Source organism: Mandrillus leucophaeus, unplaced genomic scaffold (genome assembly GCF_000951045.1).
Source record: "Mandrillus leucophaeus isolate KB7577 unplaced genomic scaffold, Mleu.le_1.0 Scaffold3, whole genome shotgun sequence".
In the NCBI taxonomy this organism is placed as follows: Eukaryota; Metazoa; Chordata; class Mammalia; order Primates; family Cercopithecidae; genus Mandrillus; species Mandrillus leucophaeus.
In genome coordinates, this window is record NW_012103142.1 from 3,336,880 (window position 1) to 3,352,667 (window position 15,788).

At 46.5% G+C, this 15,788-nt stretch overlaps 1 protein-coding gene across 1 annotated transcript in view; it reads left to right on the top strand.

The window, feature by feature from the left end:
• BRPF3 (bromodomain and PHD finger containing, 3) overlaps positions 1–11,812 on the top strand; it is a 34,802-nt gene extending 22,990 nt beyond the window's left edge. Inside the window, exons 10-13 of the mRNA XM_011986583.1 lie at positions 1,205–1,302; positions 4,306–4,403; positions 7,943–8,097; positions 9,466–11,812. Of these exons, the coding sequence (XP_011841973.1) occupies positions 1,205–1,302; positions 4,306–4,403; positions 7,943–8,097; positions 9,466–9,649 (535 nt within the window). The 3' untranslated portion in view covers positions 9,650–11,812. The remainder of the gene's footprint in view (positions 1–1,204; positions 1,303–4,305; positions 4,404–7,942; positions 8,098–9,465) is intronic.
• Positions 11,813–15,788: the final 3,976 nt, after the last annotated feature.

Below are 15,788 nucleotides of genomic sequence, written 5' to 3' on the forward strand. Positions count from 1 at the left end.
CTTATCCCACCGGGGGTTTCTTTAAGCATTTCTGCTTTTCTGCAGATTGACGACCTATTCTTTAAGCATTTTATTAGTAAAAAAAATTAAAGTTATATAGGAGTAATATTTTTTGAAGTTTGGATGGAAAAAAGCCCTAGCCATATCATTTTTGCCCAGAAGCTATAGTATACATCAGAACTGCATAGGGAACAATTTGAAAATACTGATGCGTGGGTGGGCTTCAGTTACAACATTGCTTTGGTATTGCTATTCTAATTTTTGCTTATCACTTTTTAGTCTTTGTGTAATATATATTTTGCCTCTTTGAAATAGCCATGAAAAAAATTTCTTTTTTTTTTTTGAGATGGAGTCTCGCTCTGTCGCCAGGCTGGAGTACAGTGGCGCCATCTTGGGTCACTGCAACCTCCAACTCCCAGGTTCAAGTGATTCTCCTGCCTCAGCCTCCTAAGTAGCTGGGAGTACAGGCACGTGCCACCACGGCCAGCTAATTTTTGTATTTTTAGTAGAGATTAGGTTTCGCCATGTTGGCCAGGATGGTCTTGATCTTCTGACCTCCTGATCTGCCCAGCTCGGCCTCCCAAAGTGCTGGGATTACAGGCGTGAGCCACCACACCCAGACCACTTTTTACTTTAAAAAATCCACTTCTCTCTATCCAAGAAAAACTTCACACATAAACCATTTGGAAGTGAGAAGTGCATTTTTTTTTCCAATTTAAAAATGTCTTTTCTAATTAAGGAAGTATGACATGTCCACTTTAGAAAATTTGGCAAAGAGGCAAATTTTTGAATCTCAAAAATAAATTGGTTTTTAAAGAAGACACAATGTGAACCAGAGCAAAGAATTCTGGGCAGATGTAAGATGGCCCCTGTCATGGCAAGGCTGCTTAGACTCTGGAAGGATTGACAGATGACTGGTGTGACCTTTCCTTTGGATGAAGTCCAAGGTTCCTGAGCAGGGAACGAGCAACTCCTTCCAGGTTCAGTCCTTCCATGTAGATGAAATGGTTCCTCAAAACCTCATGGGAACTATGCAGTCAAAAACATGGGTTAGTGTGAGTTTTTAGGGGAAGGTGAGAACTGTCCTCCCTGAAGAGTTTTTGTAGCTCCACTCCTGTCAGAGAGGGTAGAAGGGAGAAGGGGAGTGGGCGTTTTAGTCATTGAAATTGCTCATTTCACCCCTCTCTCCCTGCTCTGTGTGCAGTGGTCTGACGCCCCCCAAACGCAGCCGTGGGAAGCCAGCCCTGTCTCGAGTGCCCTTCCTGGAAGGTGTGAACGGAGACTCTGACTACAATGGCTCAGGTGAGGAGCAGTGTTCAGGCAGAGCTGAGGGGGCCAGGCCTTCTGAGGAGCCAGCTCTACAGGCTGCTGCACTGCTGGGGCTCTGTACCAGGCAGCCAGTCCCTGAGCTCCCCCAAACTCTTGGGCCCTTGGGCAGGGAGATGGCCCTCTCCCAGGCCAATCATACTCTTTTTTTTTTTTTTCTTTTAATTGCATCTTAAATTTGAATAGGTTATACATGCCCATAGTAATAAAAATCAAAAAAGTACAAAAGAGTGTATAATGAAAGCTAGCACTCCCCTCCCTGGAACATCAACTGCTAGCATTTTCTTTTCTATCTTTCCAGAGGTAATCCATATGTATACAAGCCAAAACTTGCATGAATAATTAAGAGAGTGAGTAGAGAAGCCTAATATGCACATGTTCCTCTAAACCATTCCTTTTTTCCAGCTAGTAATATATCTTGGAAATCCTTCTGTGCTTTTTATTGGCTTCCCAGTGTCCCATTATATAGGAATGCCATCATTTGCTTAGCCAGTCCTCCAAAGATGGACTTTTAGATTGTTTTCATTTATTATCATAACCAGTGTTGCAGTGAGCAACCTTATGCATAGATAATTTTATATCCATAGGGAGCCTATCCATAGAAGTAGAATTACTGAATTTAAGGAAGTGTATGTTTGTAATTTTCATGGATACTGCCTGTCCCCATTCACAAACGTTATCAGTGATAGCCTGTATCACTGAATCTCGCACATACATAACCCTGTAGTTTTATGGGCCCTGTCTCCTTGGACAAAGGGAATAAAGGGCAGGGCAGGACCTGGGGGAGAGGCCTGGGGTGGTGCTCAGGTGGGACAGGTACAGAGCAGGCTGTTCTCTGAGCTCACCTCTGTCCAGCCCTGCTGTACAGGGGTATGTGCTCCCTGGATGCCCTGTCTTTGAAGTTTCCATCTAACACACAGGCTGCAGGGCTTCTCTTCCTTCTTTCCTTTACCCAACTACTTTATTTTCCCTTAGCATCAGTTTCTTTCTCGTATGTGTGTTGATGGATGCATGCCTGTGTGTTTCATTGCTTTCCGTAATTGTCAGTGCCCAAAAGGCTGGGCTCATGTCAAGATGAATTTGTACAGCATCTCACACAAAGCCAGGAGTGGATTGGCACACTTTGTGCTTCTGGTGGTGACATCTTATTCTTACTTTTAAAACCACATGCTTATTAAAATGATGCCAAAGGATATTGACCTCCCGTAGTTCCATCACCGTAACATGATTGTCTTCATTTCTCTGTGTTGCCTTCTGTTTATTTTAGGCACATTTTTAACAAAATGCTGATCCAAACACATGTACTTTTGTATTCTACTGTTTTCAATTTTTTTTGTACTTTCTTCATGTTGACACATAATCTTTATATATCTCATGTTATTGGAACAGTGTATCTAACAATGCATTATAATTTACTTAACCATTCTATTGTTAGGCATTTGGGTTGTTTCCAGCTTTTAACATTATATGTAATGTAGTGAACCCATATTTTTGTTTAAAATCCTTTTATTCATCTTGAAAGTTATTTTTCTTAGAATAAATTCCCAGAGAAGGAATTTACTGGAACAGGTGGTTCATACATTTTTTAAATGGCTCTTCAGACATACTGCCAAATTACATTCCATAAGGATGGGTTTGGTCTGCAGTTGCATTAGTAGTATGTGATTGCACCAGTTTCTACTCAGTCTACCTCTTTGGTATTGGATTTTATCTTTTTATTGTTACTGCTATTGATTCAATAGGTGCAAAATAGTATCTTATAATTTTAGTGCATTTTTTAAAATTACAAGTAGAGTTAAGCACAGTAGCTCACACCTGTAATACCAGCACTTTGGGAAGCCGAAGTGGGAGGGTTGCTTGAAGCCAGGAGTTTGAGACCAGCCTGGGCAACATAGTGAGATCCTATCTCTACAAAAAATGAATAAATAAAATTTTTTTAAAAGTGAGGTAGTAATATTTCTTTAGAAATAACAATTTCCACTCTGTTAGATTTGGACTTTTTCTTTGGTTGAGTGTGGTCACCTGCCCATTCCAGTGTATAGATGGGGGGAGGGAAAGAGAGGTTCTTCTGTGTGTTCAGAAGCATCTGTGAAGCACTCATTCACATGTGCTAGTGCATTGAGTGCAGAGCAAAGTAAGATGAAAAGATGCAGTGCCTGCCCCAGGGATACCCAGTATCAGGTTCTGACAAAAGAAGACATGCGAAGGACTTGCAGACCGCTTAGCTCTGCTAAGTGCTGTGCATCCAGGTGACCTAGGTGGCCAGGTGTGACCCTGTCAGAAAAGAGCTCAGTTAGCAAGTAATTTTACCAGGATGTCTTCCCTGGCATCTTTGTCCATGAAGCCTCCATCATGAGGACTCCCCACTCAGGGAGGCGCAGAGAGCAGTATGTGGCATTGCCCAAGCTGGATTTTGGCCCTTCTCCCTAAGGCTGTGAGGATGAAGCAGTTACATTTTTCCAGGGAAAGCCATCTTAGGTGTTCTAGTTCAGAGGTCGGTAAACTATGGCCTATTGCCTATTTTTGTATGGTCCATGGGCCAAGAATGGTTTTTACGTTTTGAAATGATTGAAAAGAAAATCAAAAGAAGAATGATATTTCATAACATGTGAAAATTACATGAAATTCAAATTTCAGTGTCCAAAAAATAAAGTTTTATTGGGACATAGCCATGCTCATTCATTTATAGATTGTGTATGTGACTGCTTTCATGCTATAACAGCAGTGTTGAGTAATTGCAACAGAGGCCATGTTGCCCACAGAAGCTAAAATATTTACTATTTGGCCCTTTACAGAACTAGTTTGCTGACCCCTGATCCAGTCTAACTTCTGAGGAAAGGAGAGGGAAAAGGAAGGGTGGAGGGGATGTTGTGACTCATTCCTGGGTTGCCCCAGTCAAATGGAGGCCACAGGCAGGCCTTTTGGGTACCATTCCAAGTCCCCTTTGGGTGCTGTCTCCTCCCCTCCCCCACCCCCCAGGCAGAAGCCTCCTGCTGCCCTTTGAAGACCGCGGAGACCTGGAGCCCTTGGAGCTGGTGTGGGCCAAGTGCCGAGGCTACCCCTCCTACCCTGCCTTGGTGAGTCTGCCCCAGACGCCACCCTCCTACCTCCCCTGCCTTGCCTTGGGGGTTAATCTGATTGGATTAAGCCAGCAGAGTATGGTGGGAGTCAGAGTGTCTTTAGCTGTAGATGGGAGGGGGGTTTTGCCCCAGCCTGAGTGGGTCAAACTAGCAAGGCTCCCAGCTTGGGGCACTAAAAATAGGCTAAAAGTATGCAGATGAAGGCCAGGGTTTTTAGAGTTTTAATGGCATTTAATAGCATTTATTTATTTCCTTATGAATAAAAGTAACAGGGCCCATTTTAGAGAATCTTTAAAGCTACTGATAATGCTTAGACGTTTTATTAAATATTTGTCACGCTAAGTCCTTGAAATACTGAGGAAAGTATGATTATTCCATTTTCTAAGGAAGAAAACTGACTATTTGTGGTCATTCAGCTAATAAATGACAGGGTTGGAATTTGAGTCCAGGGCTTAAAATGTGTGACGTCAAAGCCTGTGTTCTGAGCCACTGAGTTCAAAATCATCCACAGTCCTGTCTATTCAAGGATAATTTGGGGTGTATATCCACTTACTCTTTTATAGAAAATGTATAAATATGCATATATATGAGACCATACTGCTTTTAGCCTCCCTTTCACCTAACAGCATATCATGAACATGCACATCTTATGCCATTAAACATTCTTTGTCAACATCACTTTTAATGATTGCATCGTCTTCAGTTGTATGCATGTACCATATTTTAACCATTCCCTAGTTGGTCACTTAGATTGTTTTGAATTTTTCACTATGATAAACAGTTGGCAATAAACCTCATTGTAGCTTTACCCTTGTGCACATCCATGATTATTTCCTTACAGTGAATTCTTAGGAGTCCCTTCTTGGGGCAAAGTCTATGCAGAATTCTGATACAAGTTGCCGAGTTGCCGAAAGTTCATTTTGGTTTATACTCACACCAGCAGTAACTAAACTTTTCATTTCTTTCATAGTAGCAGCAGCTAAAAATTCAATTTTTGCCACCTTGATTGTTATTTCTGAACTCTGTCTCAGTTAGAGAGGCAGTGTCCATCTGGCTCTGGAAGATACCACTGATACTAAACCTTTGAGGCATGTCAGAATAATCTGGGGAAAATTTTAAAACAATACCCATGTCAAGTCACCTGCACCCCAGCACTATCAAATTAGACTCTCTGAGGCCAGACTGAGGCATCAATATTTTTTAGAAAACATCCTAGATGATCTGTAGCCAGGATTGGGAACCACCCCACCAACCTCTTACATGTATACAGGACTCTGGGTTTCTCCCAGCCCCTTCATATCTGTGACTTTAACAGCAGCCTTTTAAGATAAGGAGAGGAGGAATTCTGATCCTGTTTGGTCAGATAAGGAAATCATAGTCCAAAGAGGTTGTATTAATACAGTTTGTTGAAGCCATATTGGAAACCATGCTGCCTACTCTACTCCCTCCTTAGCAGTAGCAGGTGGGAAAAATTCATACTGATCTAGCAACTGAAGAGTTAGGGCCTGGGGCTGCCTGCCTTCACAGGGCTCTCTGCCTTGCCAGCGGTGAAACTGCAGGACTCCCAGCTCAGTCATTAAAGAAGTGATTAAGCTGTGCAGGTTTGGATTTAAAAAACAAACAGAATACCTCACAATGCAAAAACACTAGCCTAAAATTCATCTTTTTTTTTTTTAATTACCCTCTTAATTATACATTTTCTGTTATGATTAAAGAAATTCAGCCACCACCTGAACACAACCTGTGTTTTTATTTTGGTGTATGCTCTCCTAGTCTTTTTCCTATGCATTCTTCAGTATGTATTTGCATCCATAGATAGTGGATATAAAGTTTTTAATTTTTTCTGGCTCTTGTCTGTTTTTTTCCTTGTCTTTTAAACATTTTTTCTTTTTTTTTGGTAAGAGTAATATACTGCATTATAGAAGTTTGGAAAAACAGGGGGAAAAAAACAACACAAACCCCACCATTCTAGTGTTGACTCCAAGCATTTTGTATCGTTCTTTCTATTTATTGTTCACATATTCATATTTAGTTGTAATAATAGTGTATGTACACTTATGTTAAGTTTTATCACAAGCTTTGTTACCATGTTGTTTTACATTTGCATAGTATTCATTGAATGAATGGACCATTTATTATTTTGGGACATGAAAGCTCTCCTCAGATGGCAGACTTATCCACCTTGCTTTTGCCCTCGGGAAATTTTTCACAATCTACCCTCTGCAAGCACCCTGGGTTCCGAGGCAGGAACCAGCATGCCTTAGTCAAGAGGAAACATATCAGAGTAGCCTCACTGTCTTGTTTGGTAATCAAGGAGGCTTACAAGGGCTTGTATGGTGGTTCTTGTTAGGACTCTTTACTTCAATCCCAGGAGGGACAGACAGTCTGGGAGAGAGAGTTTTGATCAAATTACACACCCGGTGGGTGGGGTAAGGTGGTTCTTCCTTAGAGTAAACGCATAACCAGAACAACTGCTTTCAGCTGCTTATCTTAAGAGGGATGTCGTGAAATTGGCAGACGTGCAAAGGTAAATAATGAGAGCAGTTTATTATGAGAAGGGGCCCAATGGGACAGCATATGGGAAGTAAGATTGCTCTGTCTCTGGAGAAGGCTGCTTCCTCAGTAAGTTCCCAGTCTTTGCTCCCAGAGCTATTAGCTCTCTGCTCTGGAAGCAGAGGCTGCGTAGGAGGCAGTGGGCTGTGGAGGCCCAAGCCTTGTCTGATTTTAGTCCCAGTGTGATTTTAGCCAGCTACATCCTGCTTCTGTGCTTGGTGTTTTCCTCTGTCAGCTAACACCTGTCAGCAGACTTCTCAGCATCAGCAAGAGATTGAAATGAGATGATGTGTGAATAATTAGGAGCTCTGGAAACTTTGAAAGTGCTCCCTAGACCTGGATTTTGATTGTTGTGTTGATGCTGCTGGGCATTTTGCTGAGCACCCGCCTTCTCTGAGCCAGGCAAGGCGGGGCTGGATGCCAGAAGCAAACCTGAAGAAGGGCCCAGCTGCTGCCCTTGTGGAGCTTGTTGCCTCAAGGATTAATGCCTCCAGTGGCCCTTGTTTCCACCCACATCATCCCCCTCTCCATCAACCTCCAAGCTCATTCTCTAGCTATACACTGAGCCTCCTCTCTGATCTTACCATGGAGGTGTCACAAATATACCTGGTCCATGTATCAGGAAGGATTGTAGTCAGACAGAAAGGTAGTGGGTAACCAGAGACCTTGTTAGAACCAACTGGATGGCCTTCCTGATGCAGAGCCTTCTTCATAGCCGTGGTGCCTAGGGAAGGCCCCCGAGCATTTGAGGTGAATTGCAAAGGTACTAAAGGGAAATTGACAGGAAAAAAAAAGTGACCTGTACTCTTCTGTCCTAAGGGACATTGGAGGAAGAGGTTTGCCTGTCTGGTCTGGACATCAAAGATATCCCACTCAGACCTGATACTCCCCTGGTGTAGGTGCTTCAGCAGTTGGTCCTGCAGCAGGGGCGCTGCTCACCCTGGCCTCCCTCACTGAGTGCCCATCTTCTATTCTGCCTCCAGATCATCGATCCCAAGATGCCCCGGGAGGGCCTCCTGCACAATGGCGTTCCCATCCCTGTCCCCCCGCTGGACGTGCTGAAGCTGGGAGAGCAGAAACAGGCAGAGGCTGGAGAGAAGCTCTTCCTTGTCCTCTTCTTTGACAACAAGCGCACCTGGTTAGTGGGTGCTGCTGTGAGGGGGCTGAGGGGCACGCCAGGGGTCTGTGCTAGTGAGGTACACAGAGGGGCCATGGATGCAGTTACCCTGGTTTCCACCCAGGTGAAGGGGAAGGCATTACTTGCCAGCAACAGGCCTGTACTTGCCATGTTAATAGTAACTGAGGGGTGTTGCAGATCAGATTCCCTGGGAAACACTCTGAGGTCGAGACTTGCATCAGGAGGCTTATTGAGGAGAGCTGTGGAGTGAGAGTGATGCAGCACTGGGCAGAAGTTGCAATACAGCCCACTTGCTGTCTCACCTCATCCATTGGGCACATCTGGAGCTGGGTGGCTCAACAAGATAGAGATGTCAGGAATTGGGGCTGTGCCTTTTTGCCCTGTGCCAACTAGTAATTGAATGCCACTGCCCCAAGGGAGGGGTGTGGCCTGGGCCAGAGGCTTCCTTGGTGGAGGGTGATTCCTAGTGAGGGACTCAGATGAGAGCCTGTCGGCTTCCAACACTTCCAGTAGCTTCTGGGAAGCATGTTTCCGTCCTGAGGGGGATTCTGGCCAGTGGAGTGTCCACTACAGGAGACTTGCTCATTTATGGTTTACAGTACTTAAGGTTTCTCTTAGCACCAGCAAGAGAGTACTTTCACCTTAGCTTCTATAGAGTGAGGAGGGAGAACTAGCTAATAAAAATAGTGATAATAGTAGCTGCCATTGAGTGCTTACTGCATGTACTTATGCAGATTGCTTTATATATCTGATCTCTTTTAATCCTCATTTAAGTCTTCATTAATCCCCTCATAATCCATTTTGCAGATGAGGAAGTTGAGGCTCAGAAAGTCCAGATCCTGTAGCCAGAACTGAGATACAAAACAAGATCTTGTTCCAAAGGCCGTATTCTTAGCCACATGTTATATTCACCTGGGAAGCTTTAAAAACACACACACAGTGTGCAGGCCCCACTACAGATGAGTTTATCAGTTCCTGGCATCAGCTGTACTTGCTAGCCATTGCCCCCTAATTCTCCAAGGCAAGGCGAGGCTCAGAGCCCCCCAGGGTGGCTCAGCTGGCCCCAGAGGGCAGCAGGTGGGCCTTTCTTAGCCTATGGACCCTGAGAACTCTCCAAAGAGAGTGAGGGCCCAGAGAAGGACCTAGCTGCAAAATTGATTTCATGCCATTCCCCCACCCTACTCCTGCATATCCTGCTTGCTGCCCTGACCTGCTAGGTTCTTGGTGTCCTCCTGCATGGAGTCTCCCAATTTACTTCCCTCTGCCCTGTACCCTCTCCCTGGTTTTGCTGGTCCTGGCCAAGTGGGGTCACAGGAGCCCCCTGTGAGACCCACTACTGCCCAGCCTCTTACTGTGCTTGCATTTCAGGCAGTGGCTTCCAAGGGACAAAGTCCTGCCCTTGGGTGTGGAAGACACCGTGGACAAGCTCAAGATGCTGGAAGGCCGCAAGACCAGCATCCGCAAGTCAGTGCAGGTGGCCTATGACCGTGCGATGATCCACCTGAGCAGAGTCCGGGGGCCCCACTCCTTCGTCACTTCCAGCTACCTGTGAGGGCGGGGCTGGGCCTGCATCTGCTTGCCCTGCCGCCGTCCCGCGGGGCACAGAGAAGCCTCTTCTGCCCCTGCCAGATGTATGGCCGGCAGCTTCCCCCTCTATGGTAGGCCAGGGACTGGGCTTCCTCCCCACTAGGGGCAAGGCCCCAGTTTTGACCAATTGCATGGTTCTCCTGGTAGGCCTGCTGTGTGCCAAAAACTCCCACCCAAGATCCCTCAGGGGATTTTTTACTGAAGAACCAGTTAGAAGTAGAAAGAGCTGTGGGGCTTGGGCCCAACTTAGGAGATGGACCCCACCCAGATGGCAAGAGGTCCTGGGCTCCTTCTTGAGGGGCTGCCTGGCCCCCTCCATCCTGCTCCCACTAACTACACCTCAGGGCGGGTGAGGTTCTGACACTGATCCCAGAGATGCTGTGGATATGCCAGGGTCCCAAGGGGAATCTCCCCAAGCTCACTGTCTCTCCCGCTTATCGCCCATTCTCACACCTCTTCCCTGTCCCATCTTCTGCACCCATTGCTCACCTTTTCTTTTTCTCTTGTGCCAAACTGACAGAAACCGTCACCACACTGGTCCTTTTCTGTAATGTCTCATTCCCCTTGAGGCCAGCTGCTATGCCAGGTGCTGTCTCTGCCAGGCTCCTCAGGGCCCAGACAGAGGCCAGCCCACAACCTGTGACCCCCTCCCCCAGGACATCACCTCCCACCCACAGACCTTCCCTTTTGCTGTCGACACAACTTCCCAGCTCTGCGAGTGTGCCCCCTGGATCAAGGCGGGTCCCCTCTTGTTTTCCTTTGCTGCCATGAGGTGGTCCAAGCCTCCAGAGTAGGCTCCTGTCAGGCTGGGTGTGCGAGTGTCCATCTGTCCACGTGGACGTCGAGGGTGGTTGGGATGGAGCTGTGCCCGTCAGTGGGGTCTGCCCTCTCCCCCCTTTTCTCCTCTCTTCTCTCATGGACTTTTTCTGCAATTGCAGTCTTAAGCTTCACTTTCCACCACCCGGATGGCATGGCGCCTGCCACCAAACATCTTCCTGGCCTGCACTCTGCCCTGCCCTGCCTAGCCTCTGCTACTCTTACTTCCCAACTTCAGGGAATGCATTACTTTTATTTCAAACTCTCTGCCTCCTTCCTTCTTTCTCTTCAACCCCCTCCCCACCTTCACCTTCTCAAAAATGGAAGGAAAAAAACTGTGAACGGGGAATGCTGACTGACAAACCAACACAACTTTCAGAGGCTTCAGTGTCTGTTCTCTAGACATTTCTTTTCACCTCCTGAGCACCAAAGTCGCAGGGCCAGTTGCAGGCCGCTGATTGCCATGTTGATTTTTAACCTGATATTCTTTTTAATTGTTTTAAATTTTTCATAGGGGAGTTTTGGACAAAACAAAGTCACTGGGGAGATCACTGCCATTTTTACACACTTGACTTTTTAAAAATACAACCAACCAACCACCACAACTTCTTATACATTTGGGACATGAGCCAGAGTTTAAAAGGGAACCAACAAAACACTATAACTTAAAAGGATGGGGTTTTGGATTTTGTATAATAATAAAAACAATACAGCATATGGCTAGGGAAGGACATGGTGTATATAATTGTAAAATACTGTTCTAAATTATTCAGGCCTATAGTTTCCATTATTGGAGTCCTCCATTGTGTGGCCACACAGTGTCGTTGATTTAAAGGAGCCAGTGCTTCCCCTCTCCCCAGGTAGTTGGTCAGCTGTGGACTCTGTGACCTTTGTCTAAACCTGTGTTGTAAGATCTTGGGACTTTCTCCCTCTCTTTCTATGTCTATCTCTTCCCCCCAACACTTTCTCTTCTTAGTCTCTCTTTATTTTTCAATCTCTGAATCTTTTAGTCTCTCTCTCTGAGTCTCATTTTTTAAAATGCTCTTTTAGAATGGGAAACGGCTCAGATCCTGCTGTGGCATGGGGCCTATGTGTCTCTGTCGCGTCTGCTGTGAAGCACATGATGCTCTATTTATTGTAGAAAGTGACTTTATTTGCTTTCTAGAATTGTTTATAACAGATGGTATAAGAGAGGTAATAAACAGAGAAAAATCTATGCTTGTAAAGAATACAAAAGTTAATTTTACCTACTATAATATGACTGTCTGAAACTTATTTTCTCTCTGAGAAATAAATGTTCTAATGGGCAGTAGTTGCTGTGTTGTGTTTAATCAGTAGGGACCTACCCCCTACCCTTCTCTTCCCGTTCCCTACAGCCACCTCTTCAACAGGCCAGGACCATTAAGAATGGGGTTGTTTAGCTGTTGCAGTTTCCTAGCTAGTGAGGGCTGTTTTTTTTTTTTTTTTTTTTTTTTGAGACAGGGTCTCTGTTGCCCAGGCTGGAGTGCAGTGGCATGATCATAGCTCACTGCAGCCTCAATTTCCTAGACTCAAGAGATCCTCCTGCTTCAGCCTCCCCAGTAGCTGGGACTACAGGCACGTGCCACCATGCCCAGCTATTTTGTGTTTGTCGTTTTTAGTAGAGACGGAGTCTCACTGTGTTGCCCAGGCTGGTCTCAAACTCCTGGACCCAAGCAATCCTCCCGCCTTGGCCTCCCAAAGTGCTAGGATTATAAGTGGGAGCCACCATGCCCAGCCTCTGTCTATCTCTTGGACCCCTGGGAGCAGTGTGAAGATGTTCTCTGACTTTGCTTCCCTCCTGCACAGCGCTGGCACCTTCTGGTAGCTATTGGAAGGTCTGTCCTACCTTCCCATGCCTCGCCTTCCCTGAGGTCATGTTCCTTTAGGAGCCACTGCTCCTCATTCAGAAGGAGAGTGACCCTTTGGACACACCTGGCACTTACCAAGCTTGCTGAACTCGAGAGTCTAGGATGCGCACACCTCCTGTTTCATTGCTGCTGTTTTAATTCTATAGATGGGTAGCTGGGACACACACACAGGGGAATATAGGCCTCACTCCTCTTAAAGCTGGAAGGCATCCTTGAGCCTACCTGGTCTTCATTTTAAAGACAAGGGAACAGACTAGCAAAATAAAAAGACCAAGGTCAGCCAGCTGAGAAATTGTGGCAGAATTCTGGGACAAGGATCTGGCCAAGGCTTTCTTTATGGACTCCACAGCATTTCAAGACTCCACTGGCCTATTCTGTATCGTGTTCCTCTCTCAGTGGCTGTGGCTCTGGCATTTCTGGGTGGGAATGTCCTGAAAAGCAGAAGCAGAGGAGAGTTCCCAGAGACAAACTGCTTAGTTGCTGGGCATGGAATAGCTTTTCCCCTGTCCCTACTCCTATCCCATTCTGGTCCTACCTGGCTCCTACGCTTGTCTCAGTGGTGTGGCTGAGGACTCAGCGGTCTCTTGATCACTTTCTCCATGGGGCCTTTGACAGCCTTGTCACTGAAGTCAAAAAAGTGTCGAAGTTCTCGTTTTGGCCTAACTGATAAAGTAAGGCCGGTGTGCTGATAATCCTTGTATTATGTGTTGGGGCTGCAAAGACACACACCCTGGTCTCAAGACACTCACAACCTGATTTATAAGATACATCTCACATAACTCCGCGTAAGACCAGCGTGAGAGTCTCAGACATGTGGAAGCGTTTAGGAGAGACATGTTTGGTTGGGCAGTAATGAAAGCTTTCAGAAGCAGCAATTAATTCAAGCCTTGACAAATGGGGTTAAGAAAGACTTTATGAATTGTAAGTTGAATTAAAAAGACATTTGCAAAATATTTACAAAATATTTAGGGTGAAATTACAAGCTCATTCTATAAAACATTTTAGAAATAAAAGTGGCCAGATGGGTAGGATTTTAGCACACGAGGCTAAGAAGCGGAGGCAAAGTCAAGAGAGAGATTGTGTATATTCCAGCTCCAGTGACTAGCTGACCTCCCATGTGACTGGAAGCCGCTGAGGTGGCGAGCAGTATATCGGGCTTAAAAGCCCTGTCACTGTCACTCACTGTGTGACCCTGGGCCTCTCTGAGACTGATGTAATAAAGGATCCTGAAGACAGGGCAAGGTGGGTGCCATTCATATATGGCAGGTAGCAGCATTCATTGAAAGATCTGAACAGGGCAGAGACTTGACTGGAGCTTGGCAACTAACTAAACTCAAAGTTAAAAAGCAGGAGTGTTAAGACAGGATACTGGGTGGCTGCTGGAGGGATCACTGTGGGTTTTGAAGGGAGGAGAAAGTATAGTTTTTTGATGAGTTTGTGTTGTCTATGGGACATCTAAGAAAAACCTCCAGCAAGCAGATGGGAGTTGAGCCCAGAGTTCAAGAGAAAGATGGGAGCAGATGACAGAAATGTGGGCACACTGGAGACCACCTGGGCAGTTAGAAGAATGGCCAAGGACAGCAAGGAAGGCGAAGGACAGACCCGAGGAAAGCCCCTTACATTTAAAGTCTGGGATTGGGGAGAGGGAGAGACAGCACCTTTTGAGGGGTCTGTTCTCCAGGAAGGGCCTCACAGGGAATGTCAAGCCCTCATGCCACAGATGGAAGGGAGAGGCAGGTCAGATGTGCTCGGCATCACAAACAGGAAAAGGCAGGGCTGGACCAGAACTCAGCACCCAGCCCTTCCTGCTCTCCACAGACTTACATATTACTCAAAGTAGGCAAAAGTGTCCTTAATAAATTTTATCAATGTTGTGATTGAAATTCATGAACTCAAGTCTAAAATGATACTGTGATATTGGGAAGTGTGTTGGAGACACTCTGACTCTCAGAATAGAGAATCCCATTCTCCTAACAAGTTTAAAAAAATCATTGAAAGCATTTGCCAAAATCCCTGGTCAGCTTGGCTGCTTCCGTTAATGTATTAGATGCCATTAGCACCTGAGTGTGAATGTGCCGGTGTTCAGACGGGCTCTCCTGACCTGGCTAGGCTCTGAGCTTCACTTTGAGAGAAGAGCAGGGGCTAGTGGCAAGACTGCCAAGATCGGAGCAGTGCTGAAGGAGAGATAGAGGGTGTGGGCCTTGACTACCCCGAGTCTGCAGGCCTCCCACAGTGTCTGCAGTAGGGCAGTAAGTGTGCAGGTCTCTGGTCCTGCTGGCTGCAGCCATCTGGCCTCTCCTGAAGCTGGGATGAGGGAAGGAGGTCTTTGGAGGAAGGAAGTGGTTTCTCCAAAAGGTGGGGCAGAAGTTTCTTACTCTGTGGTGAGGAAGAAGTGCCAGGGAGATACGTGCTGGGCTAGAGCTGGAGGGGAGTGCTGGCTCCACCCTGGTGATAGGGGAGAGCGGCAGGGAAGTGCTGGGGAGAGAAGGGCCGGGCCCCTGGTGAGGGCGCGACCTTCAGACCTGGCCCACGGACCTAGGTGAGGACAGGCGCTCTTGTTTTTGAGCCCAAATGTTGCATTTTCCAAGACCACTCTGACCCACCACGCTCCCGACCCTGGGCCTATACAACCCGCGAGACCCTATTGGGCACACACACACAGGCGGCTGGAAGTCCAGAGGAGCGGAAGAACACACCGAAAGGCACCAGCAGACGCCGACAGGCTATCCACTGCACGATGACGAGGGGCGGTCGGAGTCCAGCTGCCGGGCAGCCCAATTCCAGGGGAACACCACCTTCCCACTTCATCCTCCTTCTGGCCTCCCCGTTCACCTCATTAGAGCTACCTCCACTCAATAAAACCTTGCACCCATCATCCAAGCAAGCCCACAGGTGATCCTATTTTTCTGCTACACCAAGGCAAGAACCCAGGATACTGAAAGCCGTCTGTCCTTGTGATAAGGCAGAGGGTCTAATTGAGCCGATTAACACAAACTGTCTGCAGGTGGTTAAACTGGAAGAGCACACTGTAACATACACCCACTGGGGCTTCTGGAGCTGTAAACACTCAAACCTTAGACGCTGCAGTGGGGTCGGAGCCCACGCTCCCCATGACCTGCCTTTCTGCATGCTCCTGCTAGGGGTTTGAGCTACAGGGCACCAAAGAAGTGAGCCACAACCCCATCGCATGCCCAGCGTGGGGGATAAGGAAACTTTTCCCATTTCACGGGCACCTGGGGTGACCTTCTGTCTGCCCTTTCCCTTCGAGGGTGGCAGAAGGTAATCGGGGATACGTACGTGTGTGTGTGTGTACGTATACATACCTATTCTCTTCAACTTTAATAATAAGGCCAGAACTCCCAGGCTACACGCAGTCAAACACTCTACTACTGAGCTCTA